The 27662-nt window shown below is 36.5% G+C and overlaps 3 protein-coding genes and 2 long non-coding RNA genes across 27 annotated transcripts in view; 2 read left to right on the top strand and 3 right to left on the bottom strand.

Annotated features, from left to right (window-relative positions):
- Positions 1 to 962: 962 nt before the first annotated feature.
- LOC107271867 (RWD domain-containing protein 1) lies at positions 963 to 2732 on the top strand. Of its 2 annotated transcripts, XM_015748378.2 has the most exons (5): positions 963 to 1040; positions 1116 to 1302; positions 1591 to 1940; positions 2020 to 2206; positions 2275 to 2732. In XM_015748378.2, exons 2-5 carry the CDS (start codon positions 1233 to 1235, stop codon positions 2394 to 2396), a joined length of 729 nt encoding a protein of 242 aa, XP_015603864.1. In that variant the 5' UTR covers positions 963 to 1040; positions 1116 to 1232; the 3' UTR covers positions 2397 to 2732. The 2 variants fall into 2 exon arrangements, with proteins under 2 accessions (XP_015603864.1, XP_015603863.1); XM_015748377.2 differs by having other exon boundaries at positions 1008 to 1302.
- Positions 2733 to 2895: 163 nt separating this feature from the next.
- LOC107271866 (NADP-dependent malic enzyme) lies at positions 2896 to 13815 on the bottom strand. Of its 3 annotated transcripts, none has more exons than XM_015748375.2 (11): positions 13539 to 13815; positions 8321 to 8489; positions 8078 to 8236; positions 7770 to 7951; positions 7377 to 7686; positions 7094 to 7276; positions 6788 to 7013; positions 6582 to 6724; positions 6209 to 6503; positions 5942 to 6086; positions 2896 to 5344 (listed from the first exon to the last, which is right to left on the bottom strand). In XM_015748375.2, exons 1-11 carry the CDS (start codon positions 13562 to 13564, stop codon positions 5305 to 5307), a joined length of 1878 nt encoding a protein of 625 aa, XP_015603861.1. In that variant the 5' UTR covers positions 13565 to 13815; the 3' UTR covers positions 2896 to 5304. The 3 variants fall into 3 exon arrangements, with proteins under 3 accessions (XP_015603861.1, XP_015603860.1, XP_024944848.1); XM_015748374.2 differs by having other exon boundaries at positions 2896 to 3975; XM_025089080.1 differs by having other exon boundaries at positions 2896 to 3585.
- On the bottom strand, positions 9600 to 12008 carry LOC112494962. Its single transcript, XR_003061003.1, has 3 exons — positions 11994 to 12008; positions 10835 to 11227; positions 9600 to 10764 (listed from the first exon to the last, which is right to left on the bottom strand). It is a non-coding gene; the product is annotated as an uncharacterized LOC112494962 (long non-coding RNA).
- Positions 13816 to 13987: 172 nt separating the features above from the next.
- On the top strand, positions 13988 to 27659 carry LOC107271858. 3 transcript variants are annotated; one of them, XR_003061002.1, is made up of 9 exons: positions 13988 to 14306; positions 17278 to 17487; positions 17808 to 17902; positions 19373 to 19521; positions 19604 to 19766; positions 19949 to 20028; positions 20833 to 21058; positions 22454 to 22608; positions 23004 to 27659. It is a non-coding gene; the product is annotated as an uncharacterized LOC107271858 (long non-coding RNA). The 3 variants fall into 3 exon arrangements; XR_001538759.2 differs by having other exon boundaries at positions 20833 to 22608; XR_001538760.2 differs by lacking the exon at positions 19949 to 20028 and having other exon boundaries at positions 20833 to 22608.
- Positions 14743 to 27662, bottom strand: part of LOC107271854 (suppressor of lurcher protein 1) — a 207028-nt gene continuing 194108 nt past the window's right edge. For all 18 annotated transcript variants that reach the window (XM_015748347.2, XM_025089067.1, XM_025089078.1 and 15 more), the window contains 3 exons: positions 22608 to 22815; positions 20350 to 20597; positions 14743 to 17415 (listed from right to left, as the gene is read on the bottom strand). In XM_015748347.2, coding sequence (XP_015603833.1) covers positions 17369 to 17415; positions 20350 to 20597; positions 22608 to 22815 — 503 coding nt within the window. In that variant the 3' untranslated portion in view covers positions 14743 to 17368. The remainder of the gene's footprint in view (positions 17416 to 20349; positions 20598 to 22607; positions 22816 to 27662) is intronic.

Here is a 27662-nt window from a genome sequence, read left to right as displayed (position 1 = left end):
TTCCAAGAGAACGGCTCTCGAAAGACTGACCTCTGAAACAATAATACATTCTTTGTATACCACTGAGTACCCCCTCCCCCCCGCTCGAGTACTCCTTGGCAAAAGCGATGCCCCCCTACGACAGGTTTGTCAATTACAACTCGTACAGGGTTCGTCAACGATGCTCTGGAGTAACGATGCAGGCTGATCGGTGCGCGGCAATTCTTCGCATTTCAGGATATCGTTGACGCACCCTGTAATGCTCCTAAAGCCTACGTTTCATTAGCACAGCAGGGCTCTAAGTGCGTCTCTCTCGCACACATACGGATTAATACACTTTTTCTACCACCTGTAACTATACTACCTATAACTTTTTTGAAATGATTCAATCTTTAGTCTAAATAAAAATGATTCAATAATAGGCTTTTTCAATAGTTCTCGAGGAGTTCTACAGTTCCTGATAGGTTTTAACAATAGTTCTGCTACGTAACATCGTTAAAATACCTATTAAGGATACTAGTCGCACCATATGTTTCAGTGCAGGTATGCATAAGGAGCTGGCTTTCAGTGTTGTTTTCAGGTTGTGTTTCAAACAGTTCCGGAATAGTTCTTTCTAATTGTCAATGTTGGGACCATAGTTCTGCCTGGAACTATTGTTAAACAATGCTGGAATCTAGCACCGCATCGCTGCACTCCTTAACGCAAGCAAGCATCAGGTGCTGGCTTTTGTCTTATTAAATCTTATCGAGCTTACACTGGGCACTCGAATTTAAGATTACAAAAAGAAATATTTTGGCAATATCTGGTGAGCGGCCGCGTTCTAAGGGTTGCTCTGGGAACCAGCGGTAAGTTGTGGAGAACCTCTGCCTGCTATACCCGTTTGCCTCTGCCTGCCTGCCTATGCGTTCGTGATCACGTTCAGCTCGGCTACAACAGGACATGCATTATCGACGGAGGCGATGATCACAAAATCCTACTCCCGGACTCGCCGTTACGATTTAGCGCCATGTTTTTAGTATCGTCTAAAACCGAAGCGTTGTGCATCTCCCCACTCATCTCTGGTAAAATTGACAGGAAATGACAGTCATGAGTGTTATAAGTTCTATAATTTTGTATAATTTTTGTATTTTCCCTAGAACTCGTTGGTAGCATTGTATACCTATAATTTACCAGTTTAAAGGTACGGGAGGTGTGTTTTGTTCAAAGGTGTAAGCAAAAGAAAAATTTTAACAATAACATTTTTATAAAATAAAATGGATTACAAAGAGGAGCAAAATAATGAGATTGAAGCTCTCGAGTCGATATACTGTGGAGAATTAGAAAGTTAGTACAACTATTAATTTAATTTTGACATAACCTTTATATTTTATGCAAATGTTCATTTCGCATTAGTGTAACACATGGTTTCATATTTTTTTTATTTGAATTTTGTGGAGAACTAAGCACTTCCGCATACTAATTCAATTTTTTAAAATCTTTTTTGTAGACCCATTGTTATAATGTTATTTTGAAAATGTGACATGTCAATTATCATCCTGTAAAAGCAGTTTTATGTTATAATATTTTAATTATTTAGTCTATTTGAATAAATGTTTTATTATTCCTTTGCAGTCTTAACAACAGAGCCATTCCATAAATTTGCAATACCAATAAAATCAGAGGAGTACGAACCAGAAACTATAAATGGTCTGGCTTGTAGATTGGAATTTGTGTATACATCTAAATATCCTGATGAACCTCTAAATATATTCATAGAGGAACAAGAGAATTTCGAAGAAGGTGATGAGAAAAAATTAAAGGATCATCTTGCTGAACAAATTAATGAAAACTTAGGCATGGTTATGGTATTCACATTGGTTAGCGCAGCTCAGGAGTGGCTAAATGTACAATGGGACAGAGTAAAATTACAAAGAGAAGAGAAAGCTGCACGTAAATTGAGAGAAGAAGAAGAAGCAGAATTGGTAAACCTACTACCATTATTTTATAGCATTGCATATATTATGTGCATAGTCTGCTTAAATATATATTATTCCATTACAGAAAAGATTCGAAGGCACAAGGGTTACAGTAGAAACATTTTTAAGTTGGAAAGAGAAGTTTGATGAGCAGATGGGTCACACAAAGCGGAGAGAAATAGCAGAGAAAGAAGGAAAGAAATTAACGGGGAGAGAACTCTTTATGACAGATAAAACATTGGATCAATCTGATCTCAAATTCTTGGAGGATGGTATGTGTTAGTTAGCTTTATTCCTGTGATTGTCCTTCCACAGCTTACATTATTTTTAACTTCGATAGGTGATCCTGTAAAGGTTGATGAGAGTTTATTTCAACACCTGGATGACTTGGACTTGGATGATGAAGATGATGAAGATGATATAGACTTTGATCCAAATAATATTTCTGATGACAGTGCCTAATAAACACTAAAATTAAATGGTTCCTGTGTTATCTGTGAAATGGTTCAAAGTATTTGCATCGATCATGAGAACTTTACAGTCGACAATTGTATATTGAAAATCATACAGATTGTTCAATTAAACTTATATTAAGGTACAGTGCAGCGCTTTCGCTCGGTATGAAAATGCCACGTTGCTGCATCGGTAGTTAATAATTTACGCTAGTTCAATCAGAAAGTTGAAGAATGAAAGAATGTGATCACGGCGTGCGTCTCAAGTGTTTTTATATTTCTGTACATAGCTGAGAATATTACGTTCATAAAGCTTTGTTTAACGAAATACACAATGTTCAGAAAATTGGTGTATCCATTTGTTATCGATTTAAACTATATTACCAGTCATCACGAAACTCACCATAAAAAGCCACCGCCAGCTCTTATTAACCATCGCAAGATGTTAAAGCAATAAATACAATATCGAGAAGGAATGGAATAGGAATTCTCAATAAATCAAACCTCAGTAAATTATGTTCAATATTCATTTTGAACGGTATAACATTTATTTAGAAGTTTAGCAACAAACTTTCTAATCAACGAACTGTATTCGGTGACATTCCACGTACTTTCATATGGCGTACCGATATTAACACGATCAATCGATCTGTACTGCATTTCAAAGAAAAAAAGTAAGTGAAACCTTTCATCGTGTCTGACATGGCAGTAAATTCAAGTCAATTCGATGTGTTCGGTTATTCCTTATTATTTGATTAGATAATAGGAACAATTTGATAGATTTTTCAGTACAGTTTGTGTTTTGATATCACTTTACTTACTACAGTACAGGGATGCGCTTCGACAATACGTACAAAAAATACTGCTGTTACAATACTCCAATGACAAACTGCCAACCCTTCGTCGCATTTACCAAATAACATTTATAGAAAATAATACGTTGTTCATACTGTTCGTGTAGTTTCTATGAACAGGGCACAATAATTCATTCTTTTTCTAGATACCGAGTCATTCTAAAAGTCCTAAAATGATTTTGCGAGGAATAATGCCAAATAATACATTAAACTCTCTACGTACCCTATATAACTTTCCTTTCATAAATAATATGATAATAAACGTTGCCGAAATATGATACATTTTAGGGTAAATGCTCGATCTTTATGCACAATCATTAATTGCAACTCGTACTGTATGCAGTCCTGCGAATGGATGAAGAACGTGATGGATGTAGATTTTGAAAATAAATTAATTAATCGTATCTTTTAGCATTACGACTATCATTAAATTATATAACACGTGTGTGTGTGTGTGTGTGTATATATATGAGGCGGAGCACCAGGCTCGCACGATTCAGCTCATTTGGATGAAATTACATAGGCAGTACTTTAAATTAACAATAAATAAGTACAGTATCGATACGCGATCTTGATAAGACTTACATTGTAGCTAGATATTTATTTCTATCGCGTGGCTTAATCGTATTATCTCTTTTTTCCCCAAACATTGCAATTTTCAACCCACGAATTTAGTCTAATTAACGTGTGCGTGAGTGGTCGTCTTGTCTTTTAGAATCGCCAACACGTAATAATCTGTTGGGAGAAGAACACGGTTAGTGATAACTCTATAACATTGTTATTGTTGACGGTCTGACTAATTGTAAGACGGTTAATTGAATTGTTTTCAATTAAAAACTTCACGTTTATAGAAGAAGTGTAACAGATTTTTATATTTTTGAAAGATTCTTTAGAATCTTGTTCGAAAATTGATTTTTTGGCCAGACCGTCATAACATTAAATTGTCAAACTTGTTTCGCACTTGAAACGATAGACATTTCAAACGAGTTATATAAATTATGTGGTTTATCTTAATGAGTTCTCAAACATTACCCTGTTGCATGCAAGACCCGGGGATTTCATTATTAATTTAGCAATGATTGTCGATATATCATTTTCGAGGAAAACTCACAAATTGGTTTACACTTTAAAATAATTTAATATTATACGTGTTCCTCAAATTAAAAATTCTTTCTCAATGGATCATTTGAAATATACGCATTATTTATGGTAGAGGCTTCTAATAAAAAAAAAAGATAGAAAAGAAACAGATAAAAATAATCAATAATATTTATAGAAAATATTGCAAAGTAAAGTATTACGTGGGTTGGGACAAAGCATGCATGTAATACCATGTTTCTGGAGTTTAGGATTGTTTCAACTGGATATATTAATTTTTGAAGTTTTAAGTTTACTTTTGTTGGATAGGATATAGTATTTAGGATATTCCATGGGTGTAGTATAGACCTGTCAGAAGGCGCCTCGCTACCCTGTCGAATAGCCTGAACAGTGGAAGCGCAATGTCTTGTAGAAATGGTAGACACCGCCAAAGCATTGTCGTAATTTGAAATACCTGTGAAGGCCAAACTTCGCGCTTACGGATAAAATCCGTTAATGCGTAGAGAAATAATTGACAATGAAAATTTTGTACGATAAAATATTCCCTGTTGCACAGGTTCGGTTCCTGTTATTAGCCTTTAGCCTATTCTCTTGCAAGTGTCAAGTAAAATCGAAGCAATCAATTTGTACTTAAAAGCACTTTAACAATTTTGCCACATGGTATAAGATATGAAAAATATAAATTATTCTTTTATACTCTTTTTCTTTCTTCTTATCTAAACGCTCGAATCCATCGACTACGTATGAATAGGTGATTTCGTACTCTGTAATACGTATTATTCCCGCTACTTATGAGCCGCGAATAATCTTTATATAAATTAGAAGCACAGTCAGAGATGAATTTCTTATATCTAATTGATCGCGAATCTCAATCGCGACTGTATTTGCCAATGAATTTTGTATGGCGAAACACCTATCGTTAAGTGTAAGAATTATACTAAAGGGATTACCAGCCGGTGAATTTCATTACAGGTGTTTCAAATCATGACGGATTCGTAAAGTGGTTCTGAAAAAAGATTAGTTAAGCTTGAGCAATTTTGCGATAATTTTATTCGTACACGGCAAACCTTGCAAATAGCGTCCCGTTTGTACGAATTGCGGGAATTAATAGTATTATAAGTAATTGAGTAATGGGATGAAGGGATGACGTCATCGTGGAACATTGGTAGCATGGAGCAACGTGTGACGAGGAGGACATTCAATTGAAATAACGAAAATAAGTGTTGCATAAGGAATGAGAATTTTTAAGAAAGCGATAACTTGCTAACGAAAGAAATGCTAAAGAATGGCATGCTGTCTGTGTTCTGCTAATAATATGTCTGCAATGCAATGACAGTCGTGTAACAGGAATCGACTGACGTGCATAAATGATTAACCAAAAGAAAAAAAAAAAAAGAAAAAGAACATAGAAGGCCCCATAAATACCATTATCGAATTAGAATCTAAGCAATGATACAATCTCTAATACTGCTGATGATCTAATCGTAGTTACAATTAAAATAACGTAAAAACGCGCCTACTTAATGTACCAACGTCCCACTAATCAAAAAACATAAGTTCTAATAGTATAAGGGAATCATATTCAACGATGAGTTTTACTTACTGTTCTGGAAGAACACGAGGCTTCGCAGAATCGCCTGGCCAATCATAGAGATTTGGCAGTGGACTGCCATAATTAGCATCATACATTTTGCTCATGATAAACTGCCTTTTGTCCTTTGGCTCCGGATACTCGCTGGCTAAGCCATCTGTCGAAAGAGTCATGAATCAGGATGTCAAGAGGATGAAGAAAAACTTCGATGAAACTGTGTCAAATTACATCCTGGCTCGAATTCAAATTATGTATATCAGGCAGACGCCATTAACTTACTTTGTTTGTAAGCATAATCGGCGATTCTGCAGGCGATGTCGATGGAGCATTCGCGAATAATGTTCAGTGGCGGATACACACTACCGCGATCAAGATCTTCATCCATAACATGATCTGCAACAGCCTGGGCTGATATCAGGAAGAGTTCTTCAGTGATATGGTGGCAACCGGTACCGATAACGCCTAACGCGATACCCGGGAAGATGTATGCGTTATTTCCTTGTCCTGGTCTAAACGTTTTTCCATTATAATGAACGTCGCCGAACGGGGAACCGGATGAGAAGATACATCTGCCCTGAAGGTATATGATTGATGACATTAAAAGAGGAGATATTATTTTGATTAGCTTTAAGGACAAAATCATTCAATTTACGTCGGTGTGATCGTATGCCTGTTGGGCAGTACATTCAGCCTTGCTTGTAGGATTACTCAAAGCAAAGATCAAAGGTCTTTCGTTGTTCTTTGCCATCTCCTTCAGAACTTCCGGTGTGAAAGCTCCTGCAGCTGCTGATGCTCCTGTAGGAATATTTTGACTTTAGAAAGAAATCACTGATTATTGAAGTGTCGAGGGAGACTTACCAATCAGCACTGTAGGCTTTATTTCTCTGACAACATCGATAAGATTCTTCATGACTTTGTGATCCTTTGCGTACCAGACTTTGTGACCTTCTAAATGACCTTCTGGACGATTCTTTACAAGGAGACCATCGATATCCATCATCCAGATATTATCTCTTGCCTGTTGTTCGGTACAGCCATCAGCTTCCAATGCTTTAACACAGAGATCTGCTATTCCAATAGCAGCCTATTTTTAAAATAAAAGGATATTAAACGTAAAATACATGAACAAAGAGGTAATAGAAATTATTTTTATAGAGCACATACTTCTCCAGCTCCCAAGAAGACAAACTTATTATCGGACATTTTCCTCTTAGTGATTCTCTTAGAAGCAAGGATACCTGCTACAGCGACAGCAGCAGTACCTTGAATATCATCATTAAAAGTACAGTATTTGTCACGATACTTATCAAGAAAACGGAAAGCATTGTGATTTCCAAAGTCTTCGAACTAGAAGCATAAAGGTATCAAAATCATTATACACACTCCCACAGCCTAACCACATAAATAAATCCTTCCTATAATAGTAAAAACTTAATTAAAATCTTACTTGGATAAGAACATTCTGCCCATATTTCTTGACACAGGCAGCCATGAACTCATCGATAAGCTCATCGTACTCAGCACCCTGACTCCTAGGCTTGTTCAAACCAATGTAATGTGGGTCGTTCCTGAGTGTCTCGTTGTTGGTACCAACATCAATAGTAATTGGTAAACACTGATGAGGCTTAATGCCAGCTAAAGCAGTGTAAAGGGCCAGTTTCCCAACAGGAATTCCCATGCCGCAAGCTCCAAGATCGCCGAGACCCAAAATACGTTCACCATCCGTCACACAGATGGCACGTACAGCTTGTTCCGGCCTTGCGAGTGTGGTATAGGAAAACGCAAGGTAGAGTGGTAGCTACTTTTTCGATTTCACAGTGGATCTTTCGTGGGTACTAACCAATTATTAAGGATTTCATAAATGTGGCCCTTGTCGTATATGGTAATAAAGAGACCACGCGGCCTTCGATAGATGACACCGAACTTCTGACAGGCAAGTCCTACTGTGGGCGTGTAGACGATCGGCATCATTTGCTCGATGTTCTCGCTCAGCAGACGGAAGAACAACCGTTCGTTTCTTTCCTGCCGTCGAACAATCCAGTTACCTAACGATACGTATTCGCTTGCGTTTCCCGAGTCGCGTCACGTTAACGTGTCGAAGGAAACTTTGTACTTTTTTTTTTTTTGGTTTTGGCAGACACGTGTTACCTGAAGTTCCACGAGGTAGAGATATCGGTTCAGATCTTCTGTGTATTTCATGACGGATGCTTTGCAGAGAGCCAGCTGTTCCTCTTGCGTCTTAAATCTAGGTGGTTGAAGCCCATGAATTCCAAGGGAGATCCGTTCATGTAACGTAAAGGCCAGACCCTGCAAAAAATAGTGCATTAGGCATTGGAGCACATTCAATTTGTATAATAGATTCATCAATTGGTACCAGTGGATTAGGCAGACCTTGTTCAGTCGTGGATCTCTGAGATGACCGATACCCTTAACCATATTAATGGGTACTACGTCACCGGCTATTTCATGAATCTCCCTTTGCTGAATGTCCTTGAATGCAGGATGTGAAGGAGGTAGCGTCCGCGCCCAGGTCCCGGCTCCATTCCTGCTGCAGGATGGCCTGTGGACAAGAAATTCCCTTAGCTTATTAAGGATCCAGTTCACGTGATGAACACAATTAATGACAAAAGCTACGATTACAATAATTCACATGCATAGTTTCAATTTTTGCTCGTTAGTTGGATATTTAAATGAATAATTCTATAATTTTTTGTTTCAGGTAACCTCCCACGTATTCTCTATTATACCTGCTCATTGTGGATACACGTAAAATTGTAAAAAAAGGTTATCAACTTTTCCTCTGCTTTCAAGAGAAACAAACGACGATGCTAATAACGCCATGAATATCGATCAGTTCCCATATCGGAATATCGAGTATTTGTTTCACGCTTCATGGATCATAGTCATCATTGCGTTACTGTATTTATGATTCTAGACTCTGTTATATAGTACAATGAAAACCAAGGACAGACAGCATAAAGATAAACGGTAGCTCCAAAACCAATAAAAAGAATTAACAAACAGCATTTTCAAATAGTCATAAAAGTTTCTTTGATAAAGCTTGACAATTGTCCAAAAAAATAATTATGTCTCACGAACAATATTAACAACCCACAGGCTATAATTTAGTAAGTCTACAAATTATGAGTCATAAGATTAATTAAAAATTATCGATCTCCATGGAAACTCTCTACTATCTTCACAATTTAATAAAATAGTTGATCAAAATTTATTCATAGTTTCAAATATCATTTTATAACCAGTGTACCAGCGATTACTTCACAAAAACAATTTTCAGTGACAACAATAGATAACGTCTACGTCATTCGCCTGAATTGCTAGTAGCAAACGCACGTGCATACGTGCGTGAGAATTCCCCAGTACACACGTTTTCATCAAATGGATTATAAATGGCCCTCGTGGGTGGCCATTATTAATTCCGGGAACAATCGAGTCAGTGAAAACCAGTAGCAGCTACATAGCTCTAGTCACTCAAGTTTCATTATATGCAATTATCATATTTACGTCATTTAACCACCAATAAAAATAAAAATACATTTCGACATTGTCCATAACTAGCAGCATAAATAAATAGACCTTGGGCGCGCCACCGCGTTAGATTACACATCCACATATGAAAAACGATCCCATACGAAGAACTTGACAACGCTGTAAAAATGTGTAAGTACCGCGAATTCAGTGAAGTTTTATTTACACACCTAACCATATACTCATGTGACATCACATGTGAATTCGTGACTCTAACCAAGCACTCGATTGCTGATCGCCATAGGAACATTGAGAAGAAGTACACTCCCAGTGTATTAGTCATTGAAAAAATAATTTCTTGACTTTGGATTTACTCATTTAACTGTATACTCGCTCGGTCAAGGCATTAACCTCACTTGTCACGTGATCTTTCTTGATACTACGGTTGACGAACCGATTTTATAATTACATTTAAGAGACATCGAAAGTTCGCCAACTGCCAACGCTAACCAATTTGTCGCTACGTGCTCGAATATCACGAGAGCTTCGAATTACTGAACTTGAACGTATTACAATCATGTATTATTTTATAACCGCAAATGATTTCCAACCTTGACGATATCAAGCAGAGATACCGAACTTTATAAGCAACATTGAAGTTGGAAAATCAATGATGTGCCTTGATAAAGAGATAATTAATGATCGACTATACGCAAATTACATATATACCGTGAATACAGCTACGTCAAATAGATTTAAGACAATTTTGTTCCTACAAAAACTTTCTTTCACGGTTACAACAGTTATTGCCGTTCTCATTCGCCACATAAAGATTAATAACTCGACAATTTAACGTGTTCCTTATCACAAGGTTAACTACATCACAATACAATGACTATACCGTATCATCGACTTTTACATAATATACGATCCTAATAAGAATTTACGCTTTATTCACAATGGCTGCGCGAAATACGAAGACGAATAAAACCGCTAAGTAAGCCAGGCTGACATTCATTCTATTTTGGTACAGAGACCGAATCGAGGCACGTCGTCTCTCAGCTGGTCCCAAATGTTCAGGTAGCTAGAACTCGACAGCGTTCACAATTCGTTTCCTTGACATTAGTTTTTACAGTTTACGCAATGCACTTGAGGTTCGCTGGTGCGCGAAGGCAGGACAGTCTATTCTTGCATCGATGGCAGAATGCCAGTCACAAAAAAAAAAATGAAAAGACGGCCAATCTTATGTAGTTGTCATGCATGAATTTTTCTTTAATTTCCTCAGTTTCTTGGACGTGACAGCTGAAGTACACTGACTGACGTGAAAACGATGACAGAGCCTAAAACTAATAACGGCACGTTTAATAATTGATAAAAAAGATGTTAAAAAGGAATTACAAAAGAAATGATACCAACTGTTACGAGACCAAGTGACAATGGTACGGGACCATGGGGAGATCAAGGTTAATTCTTCAAGGATTATTTTTCTTGACTTTTTTTTCGAATTCATGCATCGATTTTCAACGCTGCGATTTACTTAAGCCGGACGCTTTGTGCTTCGATGGTCATCGGCATGGCGACTGATTGCCAGGGTTATGTCATGGGTGTCGTTTAATCGATACTAATGATTCTTGCTCCCCAGTCGATGATTATGAGGACAGGATCATCGTGGAGTGCGGATTAGCCTTGTTCATTGCAATTTCCTCATTCCCTTTGAGCGATTTGATGAGCGTGACGTATTATGGGTATATAGATATACAAGTATATATACTATGAAATGACCTCCATTCATTCTATAAGGTGAGTCAGCTGTTGATTATACAAATAATTATTACAGTATAAATCATTATGCATAATTAAAGTATTAATTATTGAAAATCATTATCAAACGTCTCCAAGTATCTGAGTTCATATTGCAGATGTTAAAAATGATTTTGCATATATTCTTTTTTTTGTCAAACCGGAAGTTGTGTACATTGTTATTCGCTATATCGACTGAGATAAGAAAATTTTGCATGAAAAATATTTAATCAGCGGCTACTGTGTCCCGGTATACTTGAGACTCATGTGCCTGTTGATTATTAAACTTAATGGAATTGTGCAACTTGACACTTACGCAATGACGTTTTGTTTTCAACACAAAAATCAATAATGTCGTATCGATTGTTTTCAAAATACCGATAAGCACTGCTATACGATATATTTTTAGAATTGACATTCCTAGTTATTTTTAATTCACTTGTGCATACGTAGAGATACAAATATATTACTGTTCAAACGTATCGTGAAAATTTTTTCTAAAATCACTGTCGTATGCTATATGGACAGGTGACATTGATTTTGTGAAATTACTTTCAGAAAGATAAGGAAAATAATGAGCAGAACTAATCGAAAAGATAACATTGCCATAGATATTAAAAAAAACCATCTGCCATTCGTTAGATTTCATATTGAACATTTACAATCTATATTGAGCTATCGCGAGGCTTATATTATTATTGTCAATTATATATTTTTGATGTGCATCTTATTATTGGACTTTTTTTGTTAGATACTAATTTTATCAGCTGCTAACCTTGAAAGGGATATAACATTCTTATCGAAGATTCAGTATCAGTTGTATTTTCTCACAGACTGATATTAGGTTTCATCAGGATCCTAGATGAGACATTCAAAGAGTGGTATCCTCGATTTTATCTACTGACACGTTGGGCATATTGCTGATTGATCCAAGGATGGATGGATTACTGATTGATTTAATCACTGGATATGTCAGAAACATACATTTTATGATAATAACGGAAATCGATATTTCCACGTCTGTCAAGTTTAAGTATTGCAGATGATGTTTCATTATATATTTGTGTAAGAATGACGAGTTAATCGAATATAATACTGTGCCGAATTTTAAAATAAATCTTTTTATTAAATTTAGTTATCAATTGATTCTGAGTGTGATAAGATAACACGTATATGGTACAACAGAGTTAAAAATGTTAATGAAAAGCCGAAATACCTCAGAAAATTATTTATTTCTAGAGGGTACACGAGTAGTTGCTTCGATTGTAAAAATCATGCGCGATTTATTGTTGATTATTAAATAAAAGAACTGTCAGAAATTTTCACTCACTAGCGCATCTATGACTGTTTTTTATATGATGATAAATGTGGTAGACACATTTTTACATATTTTATGCGATTGTGATGATTAAAGGTCTACAACAATTGATTATTTAACGTTTGAGATATGTCAACTGGCACGTGGTTTCACGTATGTATATATTGATATTGATCAAATAACGTATGACGTACGCGGGTTGCCGAGCTCGTGCCTAATTTTTGGGCTATGAAAAATAATACAAGACGAGAAACGGACAATTCTCACCTCCAGAACATGTGATAATGTAATATATTTCATAACTGTACTCCACTGACCGAATCAATAATATTAGAAATAGTGAGTAATGCGAAGCAAAGAGAAGCAGTGAGTAATTTTTACGTAATGCATAGTGAAACGGACCTGTCATATCAATAAAAGTAATCGATGTGTATCTTACGTATGATAATGAAATTATTACAGAAGCATTATAAATGAAGACACTACTGTCAGTGGTTAACGAGGAAGTAACAAAAAGAAACAGAACGAATAAAATAATATTCTGATTACGAGCTACTATGAATAAAGTACAGTTTTTCAACTGTTAAATCAGGCATTCGATGAGTAGAGTAAAATTATGACAACGATTTTGTGACGTCAAGCATTTAGAAACTGTCAGAAAGAAACCATGGCTGGACAAAGCATAGATGAAAGTAGGTAAAAAAAAGCTGAAGGATAGGTTGTCCTAGGTTTTCGAGGGTATTGAGCCAGGATGACAGAAATGCCAAAATGGATCATGAGTTTGGCAACGTCCCACAAAACTGTAGCTCAGGTTGGCCTCGTATCGATCGGGGTCTGGTATTCCTATTTCGAGCCCTGCATTGCGGCAATGGGAGGTTACGTGAGTTTTCATGCAGCAAGGTTCGAAATTAGCAAAGGGGTCTAAACAAAGTCTCATGGATTCACCTTTAAGTAGTATACACACACTTTATACACTTATTATAAATAAAAATTTGTACTCACAATATAGATCTCTGTAGAAAGAACATCTCGCTCGCGAACTACCAGCTCGCACCGAAAACCTCCCTCCCACTATCGGATTTGCGCGCGACTGCGCGATTTAACGTCTTTTCGTCTGAGTTTTAGACTACTCGGCTACCACGCCGCCGTCTTCTTTTCAGACTCGATTGTCACCTATGTAGTTGTCAGCCCGTCTGACTGGCACGCTACTCACTATCCTACTCTCTCTCTCCACGAGTTTTGTCAAAGAGTAGGGTCCAGCGTGTGGGAAGAATCGAAGAAGTTCCGAGCGAGCATGCCTCGAGCTCGAAATTCCCGAGAATGTGCGAGAATAGCCGAACGTTGCCGAGGGGGCGCCACGTCCTTGTACCTTCACTTTGAAGCGGCAGGCAGCGGCAGGTGTGAATTAGATTACGGATATGTCTCCGTAGGGAACTTATATAATGGTGAATTCGTATACGTAATTCCTGCTATAATTATTTAACGTTATTTTCTTAACTATATCCACTTTATGGTAAATTATTTACTTTATCTGGCTCGCTTATTGAGTTACTTGTTTTGTTCGAATAACGGCTGTTTTGAAAAGTTTACATGAGGGCGCTGTAACTTTGAATCGAGAGCTTCTGGGTAATTTGGCAGTTGAATTGTTGCGTCTCTTGGAAGCGTCGTGTTTGGTATATTAATTTATGGAAATTTCATTTGTTTGTGATTATTGAAGTGCTAGATTATTTGATACATCCACAAATGCTGTACTACTCTGATTGTATTAAGGTAAAATTGCTTCTGTACTCTCAAAGATATAATCTGTATTGTGTCCGTATGAATTCTAGTTGATGGATCGTGGTCATTTATATATTTTACTGATTGTTTTGTCCTTCCCTTTAATTTACACAATAAATTCATCGAGCCGTCGAAAATCGAGGCTCGGGTCAGTCCGTAAATTGCGTGTCTGAACACGCAAAATCGAAATGTCAATTTTTATAGCAGGTCAGAGAAAGGGTTGAATTATTGTGAAATTATATTGCTCGTGCATTTTTCACGAGTCACCCAGAGCAACCATTCATGCGATCTAATATGAAAATTGTCGTTGCAAATATTCTGCATTATTTTCTCCTTCTCTTTGAAATTGCTTAACGGAAATTTCCGTCTGCATACATAATAGCTAGCTGGATCAATGGTTTTCGTAAAAGGGAAAAAGCAGATGGGATTTCTGAATTCGTACGGTTAATTTTATTAGTATGCTAGTGATGATTGTATTACATTTGAGTAACTTATGAGATGATTAGGCAAGAGCCTCAAAACTGAATAAGAAAATACATCCGCGAAAAGCGGATATCGCAGTTCGTGAATCGATCAAGAAATCTGATTGTTCGCGTGACGACTGCGATGCTTTCAGATACTTTTTGACCGCGAGGGAAAGTCTGGGGCGTCCCGGACGCAACTTTGAAAACTTAAAGGCACCATTAAAACACGGTACAGCGATTAAGTTTTCAGGGCTCAGGAACTTGCAACTGGGTCGCCCCTAATTCTTTACTCGACTGTTGGTACGAAGCAATCGGAAAGTAATAAACGGACATAGCTCATGTAGTTTGACTGGAATTGCCTGACGTTTGCCATTTATCACAAATGGCTCATAGAGAACGCCCCGTTCAAATCTTACTCGCAAGAGAATGGATCGGCTATCAGCAAGGAACACTTCTCTTGGTAAAAATGGTTGTGCGCTAAACTTTAGCAAACTCTTTCCTGTTCCTTCTGTGCTTGCCTTTTATGACTTTCTGATAGCAACGTTAATGCATGAGTTATTATAGCTGGTACGGAATGAGAGTGTGACAATTCGTTAGCGATAGCAGTTTGATTGCAATAAACATAATAGTATTTACAATGTGATAGATATACATAGGTATTTCGCATAGTGCTAATTTAGGTATATAACTTAGTAGTATAGTATTTTCTCTCTTATCTCATATCTTTTTCTTTTTTTTTTATATTAATAACATATAAATAGCAGTAAACGTTAGTGGTCACCGATCACACGTATAAATCTTTTTTTTTTTCACTCATTCTCTCCACTCATTCGCACACGTGTCTTATGTACTACGAGAAATCACTCGAATCGTCTTATAAATCGACTATTGATTTGGGTTAAATTATCAACGAATTATAAACCTATTAAAAATATTCACAATGGTCTAACATACACGACAATAGTATAACTATTTAAATTTTATAGATACACCATTTGATATTGAGTTCGTAATCGCCGTTTCTCTTTTTATCAATACAATTTCACTATGTATAGTTAGTGGAGAATTTTTACATTTTTTTTTCCTCTTTAAAATGTCTCGTTCTCTTCGACGTGGGCGTCGACTATTGCATCACGTCTGTAATTTTTATTATCGGTATTTTCGATGTTCAGCATATTACAAAGTAACGTGGCTGTTTATTTTTTAAAATTAATTTCTTTAAATTTTGGATATTAGTTACGTCTTGCGAGAAGGCAAACGGAATTTTTTATTTAGTGCTGAACGAGATACGTTCTCATGAAAAATGAATTGCTTCGATTTTAGATTCACGTGAAGCAACGTAAAGTTGCAAGTGTGCAAGAGATTTTTTTTCTAAAAACTTTCGTTCAACGAAAGATCGTGTAACAATATTTTTATTTATCTACTAATGACTTTATCGAATAATGAAGAGAATCAATAATAGCGATTTTAGAATTCGAAATGGTACGACGTCGCTCTAATTTCAAGTAGTCACCGGTAGTCATAAGGTGTTGATTGATGTTCATTTTGAAAAAGTAAATATGTTTTAGGACTCCGTGCTTCGTGTCTACAGATTTACTGTCAGATGGTCTTCGCTTCTATGAGGGACTTTTAATACGGAAATGACGGAGGTACAAAAAGGATCAGGTTCCACATTATAATTGCCTGACGTTCATGAGAATTCTAATGGCTGCGCTCACTCGTAACAGCTGTAATTTATTATTCGTGTTGGACTTGTATTTTCCAGAAAATTTCTGAGACGCTTCCGGCTGGCAGAGGCAAGAAGCCATTTCAGACGGTGGCTTAAAGCCAAAAAGGTACTGCGACTTGTGTCCAACGTCGCCGTGCTTCTTCTGGATGACTTATTAAATTCGATTTCGGCAGGAAAGTAAAGTGCGCAACGAACAGCGTCCTACGATTGCAGACGGAAGTGTCAATTGTCTCATATTCTTATTTTTCATTCTGATAGCGAGTATGCAATTCCTTTTGAGAAATATGAAATCTGTCATTACCCTATGAGATATTGTGACGTCATCGATTATTAATGAAAATCAGTATAACAAATTGAATGAACCGTTTATACAATTCAGCTAATCCTTGACGTACAATCTTTTTTTTTTTTTGAATTATTACTTTTCGATTGGCACACATAGATATTGGTACGCTCATCGTTAGCTAATTTAAGGATTCCATTGACTTTGTCTCTTTTTTCTTCTTCCTATTTTTTAATGTGTCCCCTTCCACCACTTCGCATAAAATATGCGTCCGCCAATCGCTGTTACGAACGAATCTCCTAAAATCAATGACCTGATACGATGAAGATGAATTTACAAGTATTTCAGCGATGATAACATGATAATATCAGTGGGAAATATTCCTTTGACAATTCCATTGAAGAAAATAGAGCTAGGATGTCTCTCTCGTGTTTCCTAGTCATATACGATTCAACGATTTAACGTTGCCGCTTTGAATGATTCCAGATGATACCGTGGACAAGGTTCCTCGCGAATCGAGACACCAGACCACTTGAAGCGATGCTGTTCCTCCAGCATCCATGTCCCACTTGAAAAACTAGCCGAGCAAAAGGCAAATGGCGAAGAGTAGAAGAATCTGGGAAGCTGAAACAAAAGAAGAAAAAATCCATACTCGTATATAACGTGTGTGGCTGCGTGCATGTGCGCTATCTAACGGTAAATATTTGTCTTTAAAATAACAAGCTGCCATTAGACTCCATCAGATACGTCAGACTTGCTATTATAATTTGCTATTGATATTAAAGGTTCTGACGTATTCTGTCCTTCCACTTCGCTATTTGGTTACCGTGAGGTAACATGTGTTACATGGTTAAAAGTTGCCCCTTGTAATACTGTACAGTCAATTATAATGTAAGGTATCCGTTGAGTATCAAAATTAAATAGGCTTCGTTAATGTATGAAAATCTGACTTGAGCTTCCAAATGCGTTTTAATCTCTAATATCGTTTAATGACTGCAGATCATTTTACTTTTCAGAAATCTACGCTTCAAATCTACTGCTCGCAGAGGGGTGCTCTCTGCCATTAAATATCATCCCTAGGCAAGTTCATAATGGCGCAAACCGATATGGGGTATGTTTCAGTGTAACGTGATCTCGTATCAAAGTCAACGTTACTAAGTTATCTCGTAGCTCCAAGGATCTGCTTGTGATGATAGCCGTGATTCGCGATGTTAATTACCGCGAGTTTTGGACTACGGTAATTTTCCCGAAACTCTCCTGAGAGATATTATTTTATAACCACAATCAACAGAATCGTGATGCGAACTTTCTATGTGTCTTCTGACTTGAAACTATTCGAAGTGAGCTTGTAATATTAAGCATTGACTTTATTCTCTTGCTACGATAATATTCTTGGAAACTATCATTATTTATAGAATTTATTTGTCTGATAGTTCTTGCCTTATCGATTTCTTTATCAGCTTTCTCAAATAGCTTTGGTATTATGCTTTTCAACTAATCACAGTGATAAATCAAGCAATCTAGATTCGTTTCATCGTTGTGCTCATAGGATTAAAGTTTGATTGGAGATTTACTGTAAAAATTGATACTTTGAAGTTGAATATTTGACGCCAGTTGAATGACTGGGGATTTTCATTATAGACGTTCGGCTTTATAATCTGAACGTGAATAAAAATTTGGACGTATGATAGCAATAAATATTTTTGTTCTACTATTATTAATATTAATTAGACTCTGATTAACAGCCTTTCTTACTCAATTTAGAGCTTTGAGTCACTCGCTTCAACTTGGCTACCTGTTGATCTCGCGATTCTACTAATTGGATTATCCTCAATTTTGCAAGAATTTATTACAGTATTATTTATTAGCAGTAACATAGAAGAACTAATAATACTAAAAATTTTCGTGGCCGCAAAATTTTATTGTGTAGTAATAAATTCAGTGTTTAAGTAAAGTATGCAGGATGTGCAGTTAACACAGTTTCAATTCTCCGGAATTCAGTAACTGAAAAATACTCGAATATTTTTCGCAAGAAGATAGTATGAATATTAATGTCACGATTGCTGAATATTATTGACTTTTATTGGCCGTACAAATAACAAATATACAAAAAAATATTCGCCACATTAATCTCACTATTGAGTTTGAGCAAAACTTTGGCAGAGAACGAAATTAGCGTCAGAGACAGTTGAGAGTAAATAAAACAGTATATACTTTCTAGAAAAACAAAAAGAAAAATTGAAAATTTACTTTTTCGTATTGCTACTTGATAAGTATCCGACTTTTATGAACTTTTTCAAAGGTAAACTGTAACTGCGTTACGTGGAAGTACGCCACGGGTTGTGCAGTATATACAGATTGTAGAAACTGTCACAAAATTGGGCCATGATGTATTATGTATTTTAAAAACTCAAACTATATATTTCGTTTGACATTTTAACAAGTTTCGCGCATAATTTCACAACTCGTGTCCCGTAGCTATTGCGAGTACTCATATATTTTCATTGCGGATTTATTTCACTGTTTATTTTATTACAACGTGACATATTTTACTACCTTATTTCTTTCTTTTTTTTTATAGATCATCAACAGTCATCCCTATTGCCTTACTGGAAGTATGACTAGGCATCAGACGTCCTCCAATCACGAAATTCTTCAAAGATGTCGCAGTGCGTTTTAACGCGTGGAAAATACGACGTGGATATCGCAGACGCCTTTTAAAATTTGCTGGTGAGTGACCCACTTTTATTTTAGAAGCAACGTTCCTTCTCATGTTTATCCCCGTATAACGGCGGTCAATGATCTCACACAGGCTCGTTCCTATCAACTTGATGACGCGTCATCGAGATACTTTGGCGAAAAAAGTGATTTCTTGGCAAGATAAAGATTCCGTTTGCTATGGAGTGAAGCTTCGTTTGTGGGATTTTTGAAGTTTTTGACAAACAAAATTATACATCAGATACAAGACTTGACAAGTAAGTATACTTCGTGCAACGTATAGCATTGATTCCTTGTGGTAGTATTGATACGTCATACGTGACGATCGACAAATATATCAGATCTATATTAAATTCTCGTGGCGAAACTCCTTTCGCTTATTGATGGCCGAATAGAATATGGTACAAAAGGTTCAATGAAAAAATTCTTCTGAATTCAGGTCATTCAATATCCCTGGAGCATTGAGATAGAACCAGTAACTGTCCCATTGGATGGGATTTAATTCAGGGATGCTGGAAGGTACGATTTGATCGACTTATTCGATATGAACCAATAAGCAAATAGGAATCACGTAACATACTTGTATTTTATTGCAAGTAGAGAAGAAAGGGTTGAAATGTTTGCTTTTCGAGATTGTTTCATTAATCAAAATAACAAGTAATTGAATAGCACTGTTCTCATTGCCTTGTATGTCCCTATAGGGAATAACGTGACTCTATGCACGTTCCGGAGCAGTGATGCTGTGCGAATCTGCACGTAGCCGTTTCGCTAACTTATTATCCCCTCTCTATCGCATCCTCACGCAATACCCTTACCCGTGGTCAGGATCGAATGTCTTACCCGTCCACGTCGTGGCATTGCTCAATGGCGTCTTCACCGTGTAATTGTCCTCCTCGTCCAGAAATACGTAACTTGCATTAAAACCAGTCCCGTCTAACCTGTCGTTACTTTTGAACGTCACACGAAAGAACTTCCGGTCGCTCTCTACATCGAATTCCTTGAGTTGTCCACAGTGTCTGGAGTACTTCCGGTCTTTGCCCATGTAATTCGAAAATTCGACAAAATCGCTAGCCGACACTGCTTCGCATCTGTAAAATCAAAAGGATTCAAATAACATATTTTTCTCATTTCCTTTTCAATGATAAACAAATATATCACGTCAAGAGAGTATATTAATTCAACCACGATGATGTTTATACAAAAAATTAATAATCAAAGCTTCCCAGTAATTTCTCTTCCATATTCCAAAAATATTCTCAAACTAATTTCATTATATAGTACCATACCAAGAGAAACTAATTTTTATATTTTTTGACACTTCAGATCGTATCCTGAAACATCCAGTTCATCGAGTTCATCTATAAGAAGTCACCATGAGCTACAGAATCCGGCACTGTGAAATTTAAACTCTCTCTCTCTCTCTCGTTCGATTCTCCATTCAATGGAAATTGGAGAATAAGACTTAATCGGTCATTCAATCCTGGAAGCTGCATCCAGAAAATCTGAAGGATTCTTCTCTACAAGGTATTCCACGTATGACTGTCCCGGGGTAAGTCATAAATTCCTTTCATGGCCCTCGAGTGGCAGTTCCATAAGTAATCCAATCTTGGGTATTCCGTACATAACTCCCGTCACATGCATACATGTACGTGCAGTTGCGCTGAAACGTCCTGTACCTTTTCCCAACCGGCAATCACGTCGCACCTGAATCGGTCTGTATCCCGGATTCTAGTACCACTTCGGAGCCTTCCATTTTATTAATATATTACTCTGCAAAAATTCATGTTTTCCAGTCGATATTCAGAGAATATGCCTGGACTCCTGAGGTTGTAAATTTTCAACGCTGTATCAACTATATATCTAGTTAGAACTGCCCACGTACGCGTTCCATTGTTACTTTGCGTGAGCTACAGCCATTATACAGATTTTGAGAATAATAGATGTATATCGATCAATCAGAAGAGATCAATATATATGTAGAGGATTTATGGGAATTATTGAATATCCAATTTCATATTATAATACTCAATTATTTTTTATCCGTATTGTTCACTGGTCTTCCTAGTCGTTCAATTCTCTTTTCCTATAGTCTTGAAAACAGATGGTAATGGATAAATCTTGTATAGATAATTGACAGCTGTCTTGCTCATCATTTTCATAATCTGTTGTACAGTCAAACGTTTCTGATCTCGAAGAAATTATTCTAACCAAAATTCTCGTAGTGTCACGTCAGAACGGCCTGACACGTTAGTCACGTAACGTAGAGGGTGATTTAATTGATTTATGTTCGATCAAATTTATTTGAACCTTCTGTCACTGGGGGAACCGAAGCATGACGTTTTGACATCAATTATTCGATATACCTCAATCCCGACAAGATTCAATATACATATAGATAAAAACGTTGAAAATACATAAAAGGCTTTAAAGCACGGAATATTTGTGAACTTAAAAGAGATGGCCGTGAAATGAATGAATAAAAAATCCACCAAAGGGTAAGATCAAAGGAGAAGACCCATAAGGAGAATGCCCATCAAAATTACAAGGTGGCGAATTCAATAAGTTCCAGTTTGAAAAATCAATGCAATACCGGAAGCGGAAGTTGTGCCTTGCTTATCTCCGCTTTATGATCACTCCGAAGCGCGTCTCTAGGGATTCTAATTATCCTCGTTACTAAAATGTCCTCAAAGGTATAAATTGTAACGTGCTTCCTGTTTTAACCCACGTCAACCCTCTTCGACTTCGTCCCACTTTTGTTTAATCTATTCAGTAGCCACCAGGGCTTCGGTCTGATTTCCTGATGCTGTACGGTAGGTAATTATACGTGGAAAAGGCCCGGTTAGGTTTGATCGAGACTTCACATTTTAGGTACCCAAGTACAATGTCACTCGTACTTGGGAATATTTTAATAGACATGAGAATTTTTATTTTTCACTTTCTTTAGACACTCTCATAGGCTGCTGCACTATTTCTTTGGGTCCCTTAATGAAAATAATAAGCGTCTACTGCTTAGTGAATTTTCAATGCTACCAAACAGTGTCACCGCTACAGGAAATTGCGAAGAATGGATGCGACGCTGAAACCTTGGGTAAACTTACGGTAAGACTCCTTCGACGTCGAAGTAGTTGAAGTGGAGGTGAACCCTCTCATCCGGTTGACCGTGGAAGAAGTAATAGCACTCGGTGTCACGTGGATAAAATCCTGGATAATTTGGCGATGCGAAGGTACCGTTTCGTGTTTCGTTACTATTGAAGACGAAGGCGCACGGATATTCTGGCAGTTGTCGCCCTGTCGTTATGCCAAAGTCTGTGAAACATATTTCATTTCATTGCAATGGCCGATTGGCGTGACTGCGTCAGAAGAAAAATATTTTAATTAATTCAGAAGAAAAAAAACTTTCTCACAACTTTACAACGCTTGTTGGTAGTTTCCATAGTTATCTTTGTGATTGGTAAAGATTTTTAATAAAATATATTGTATTGTATATCTTTCAGGGATGCAGTTTACAATTAGTGCAAGAGTGACTGGTGCGATTTCGTATTCGTTGCACTTTGGTGCCTTTCTGAGATCTTTCTCAACGTGGTGCAATAAGTTTCTGGTTTTACGAGTGGGGTCTCTGTGTAAGGCCACAAGAACTCATAAAAATGTGCCCGACCCTGTAAACCTACTAAGTTACCGCTGCATTTGCCAGATGCATTTTCACTGTCTTAAGCACGTTTCGCTACTTTGTTTATTTATATTTTCCTCATTTTCAATTAAGACACAGTGTTTATGGCGAGAAGATTTTTTAATGCGTTGTAATAGATATTACTTGAGATTAATATCCTGGACGACGTTATAATTTATTATTTTTAATTTACTTCTGTATTTCTGGTATAGAAAGAAATATACTGACTGACACATCGATCATGAAAATCATTAGTTAGGTTAATGTGGTATTATTAGGTTGAACTTTTTTTTTCGTTTCAAACTTTATTTCTGCTCTCACGCGAATCCAAAGCGAAGCAGCTGATTTCGTTAAAATTGAAATCGTCATATATTTTCATATCGAAATTATTCGTCTGCCAGCGAATATAATGGAAATCATTCAACCTGCTGGAAAGCGAGTAAAAGTTTAATGCTCGATAAATTGCGTATATTGTATCATAAATCCATGATATATGTGCCCTTTGAGAAGTCTGATTTATGATATGCTATCCTAGCGCGAAATAAATACGTTTTTGGCTATTCGATCAGCGTGAAAGAGTTGTAATTTTTATAACCGTAGGTAACTGTAAAATTGTATCGTTTTAAGGCTTATGAATACATAAGCAACGTTGACGCAATACAATAAATGACTTATAAATGTTACTACTGTAGTACCATAAAAAAAAAAAAATAATATAACCCAGGGAACTATAAAACATTATAGTAAATTGAAAATGGCATGATTCATCAGCTAAAAATTTTTCGCAAACTCTTTACACGGAAACGCTCGGGCTTAACGAGTATTCATTTGTTTCAAAGTTCAACGTGATACTGACATTTAAAAATGTTCCAATGGCAGTATAGTCACAAAGTTCGTTATACCAGTATCATGAGAAATGACCGTGCAGAGTAAAAATGTTAAAGCATCAAACACGAAATATCTTTAGATACGTTTCAAAAGTATCGATAGTTTTAAGGCCCAATGTTATTTCCCTCACTCGAAATTTTACGAAGTGTTTTACGGCACTGGAATCGCGTATTCAATTTTTACGAGAACACTGAGTCTCGGCGAGTAGCTAATGTCCTTCGAAAATACTTGCTACAGATATCAATGTACTTTTTTTTTTTCTCATGCGTCGTAACGCGTCACCAGCAGTAAAAATAATGTCACGTGTTTACGAGGAATTTGATTTAAGAACAGATTATATTAGGTACGAGATAAATTTTTACATTTTAAGATTCCATTTATGATCAGGCATTTCATTCATTTTCTTATTTACGTAATATTTTTACACTGTGTTTAAATGTAGATACGATATCAATTGATTGCCAGCATTTCTACAACGCTTATTTGGTCCTTGGGTAAGTGGTACGATATTAAAATTTTATTTTTTTTTTTTATTGAAAAGTAAAATATTTTTTCTCTCATTTATTCGTGACTATCGACCGCGAACTTATCTTGAATTTTATTGGTATTTTAGGAAAATTTTAATCCTATTTAAATCTCGATTTATATTAGCAAAGCGGGGATGTTATTTCAGGCGGAAGACTTGCCCTTGTTTACCCCAGTGTACTTCTACTTACTGTCTCTCGCACAAAGGAACTGGAGTTCAGGCAAACGAGTTTATCAAATTTTACCCGCAAAAGGGAAAATAATTAACGCTGCTTCTTCAGCTTTCCGAGTCGTGCAATTCTATGTCTTGACATTAAACTTTCTTCACTTTCGTTATTAACGCTCTGAACGCGCGTACCGAGCATTCCCCAGATCTGTAGGTATTTTTGTGCGCGACCACATCGTTCTTGGATTATGGTCCAGAAATGGATGCTGCGTCCCATTAAAGTAAATTTAATTGGGTGCATAATGTTTATTCGAAAATTAATATACATATTTTACTCATGAACAATTAATGCTGAAAAAATCATATTAATTGTTCAACGGTGGATAAATATTTGTATAAAATATTCCAAATTTATGTTAAACCCAAAAATGTTTATTGGATTGGAATTATTTTTGCTTCCCATTTTGTTCCAGTATACGATTTATACTGAGAGTTGGGTCATTCGTGTGTGAAGTGTAGAAATGTTTGTATAAACAGATGAATAAAGAAGAGTAAGAAGAAGAAAAAGTGGAAGGAAAAAAAATGCGAAAACCGATAAAGCACACTTCGTTTGGCCAACGCATAAAACTCCTTTATGATGTTGCAAAGAATCGTAAGAGTTTTAGATCTTGGTTACCCAAGACGATGTAGTTACGAACAGGAAGAAAACCGACGTAAAGGAAATATTATCAAGACAGATGATAGATTTTGGATGACATAAAAAAAGGAGAGAGAAAACGTCGATATTGAAATCATTAAGCGCCTCGTTAAAACACGTATCGCGTATTTGATTGCCAATAAAAATGTTTCGTGCGATAAGGAACTATTTGGCATTGTAAAATCTATTGTGCGTGGGCAAACAAGATTTCAATTTTCGGACAGCACATTTCTGTCTATCCTTTGTTTTTCCTGTATCAATCGAACTCTCCGTCCAATATCGTACATTGCATCGATCCAATGGACAAATAAAGTCGAACCGTTTCTATTTATTCTTGCTGCACTCGGTAGAAAACATCAAAAGGCTCGGTCGAGATTTTTTTTAAAATTTACACTCTACACTATTGAGTGAAATATTTTCAAAAATTCGTAGAATTGTTAAAATACGTTCTATGTCGAGTCCTGATATATATTTATCCTTTGCAAGGGTATCTTGAACCTCTCAATGTTATACCCAGTGTTTGAAAAATATTTAAAAGTTTTAATACTTAATTTTGCCCTGTTTTCAGATATATCCCCCACAGTTTTAGTGCTCATCGAGAACTTATGAAGCGCGAACGACCGTTCGGAGTCGTTAAAGAGGATATTTGGGCTGCTTCGAAACTTGGAGCTTTCTCATAACGCCTTGGGTGCTTTCGAAGGATGGAGTGATTGTATGAAGAAGTCAACGGGCGTATACTTCTCACGGTACGCGTGGCGATTTCGTAAAATTGATAAAGTTTCGCGAGAACTTTTATAATACCCGACCGGTTGAAGAATTTTCAACTATATACACGAGGAGCTGGCAATTTATGTTCCACACTGCAGTTCCTGCGATACTGCGCCACGGCTACTCCCGTATCTCTATAGCCACCATAGATAGAAGAGGAATACGTGCTGTAGGAGTACCTTGTTACATGATGTAATATTTTACCTAGTTACATGCGTATATAGGATACACACATTGGTATATAATGTATGTTCACAGTACATCTACGGCTCGTAAAATGTTGCCTGATACAGAAAGGATACACAGGATATTCAATAGGTACTAGGATGTTATTTTTGCTTGTTGTATCTTAGATACTTGGGGAAAAAAGGTTGTGCTTTTTCAATCCATTATAAAAAAATTTGACTTTTTATCAGCTCGTCAGTTGGATCTCGTGCGATACAATGATCCTCATGGAAATAAGTTTCTGTGGATTTTTTGTTTCTTGGAAAATCTGTCAGCTGCAAAGCTGTCGGTTCCAGTCGTTAGAATTGATACTGGAGACAGACAGTCTGATGTGAATACTTTCTTATTAATGAATTTCTGAATTAATATTTATCTTTTTGAAGATGGACGCAACTTTTTATACTGTAAAGTTTTCGAGTATTCTTATGCTTGGTGAATGTGTGTAGAGTAAATTCTTCTAAGCTACGTAGTTGCACACGCGGAATATTGGGTCGGATGCTGGAAGGAAATTCAAGCAATATGATAAACGGCACTGGCTAAGATGTATGACCATTGCGAATAGAATACTTAACGGGAAATTGAAATTTGGACACTGGATTCGTACTGTGAAACCGGCATTTTTGGTATGTCGTAATTTACCTTGCGATTTGATCTCCATGAGAATCGTTGCGTATGGATAACTTAATTTCGTGCAGCATCATGTATCATTTATCTTGGACAATACAGATAGATACGTAATGCATCAAATGATTTGTGGTTTAACAATGCGTTCAAATAATGTTTCATACGGTCGGTCATTTCTGATAGGGATACAAGCAGCTTTCATTCCTGCATGAAATTGCATTAGTTGTAGCCAGAGTGGTATCTTTTTATTTTTAAGATCTATAATGGATTTAATCACTGAAGTGGAAGGAACGTAAATGACTTTTTCATCAGCTAATCTCCGGTAATCCGTAACATTGAACGCAATGGTAATTTGAGTAAATAGGAAATTATTTATAGAAAAAGAAATTGTAGCAGTCGTGGAAATTTATCTTGAATTCAAAGTTTTCATTTTCTTCAGATTATTAAGTATTTATTGGTTTCCAGTTTATGGGTGAATCCATCGTGTTTCTTACAGCGTACAGAAAGCGCAGGGATTCCGATATCTCGTAAAATTGTAAAAGAATTCACGAATAAGTAATCCTGAGCGAGGTATCTGAAATTCTCGGTACTTT

Source organism: Cephus cinctus, unplaced genomic scaffold, assembly GCF_000341935.2.
Source record: "Cephus cinctus unplaced genomic scaffold, Ccin1 Ccin1_scaffold1043, whole genome shotgun sequence".
Lineage (NCBI taxonomy): Eukaryota > Metazoa > Arthropoda > Insecta > Hymenoptera > Cephidae > Cephus > Cephus cinctus.
This window is presented reverse-complemented; position numbering and strand designations above follow the sequence as displayed.

Bases quoted from the DNA above. Each gene is read 5' to 3' on its own strand.
- LOC107271867 (XM_015748378.2), top strand. From the start codon at position 1,233: ATGGATTACAAAGAGGAGCAAAATAATGAGATTGAAGCTCTCGAGTCG. The intron at 1,941-2,019 runs GTAAACCTACTA...ATTCCATTACAG, and splicing joins AAGAAGAAGAAGCAGAATTG to AAAAGATTCGAAGGCACAAG. The intron at 2,207-2,274 runs GTATGTGTTAGT...TAACTTCGATAG, and splicing joins TCTCAAATTCTTGGAGGATG to GTGATCCTGTAAAGGTTGAT.
- LOC107271866 (XM_015748374.2), bottom strand. From the start codon at position 13,564: ATGTTCTTTCTACAGAGATCTATATT. The intron at 8,237-8,320 runs GTCTGCCTAATC...TATTTTTTGCAG, and splicing joins GAGATCCACGACTGAACAAG to GGTCTGGCCTTTACGTTACA. The intron at 7,687-7,769 runs GTTAGTACCCAC...CACACTCGCAAG, and splicing joins TATGAAATCCTTAATAATTG to GCCGGAACAAGCTGTACGTG.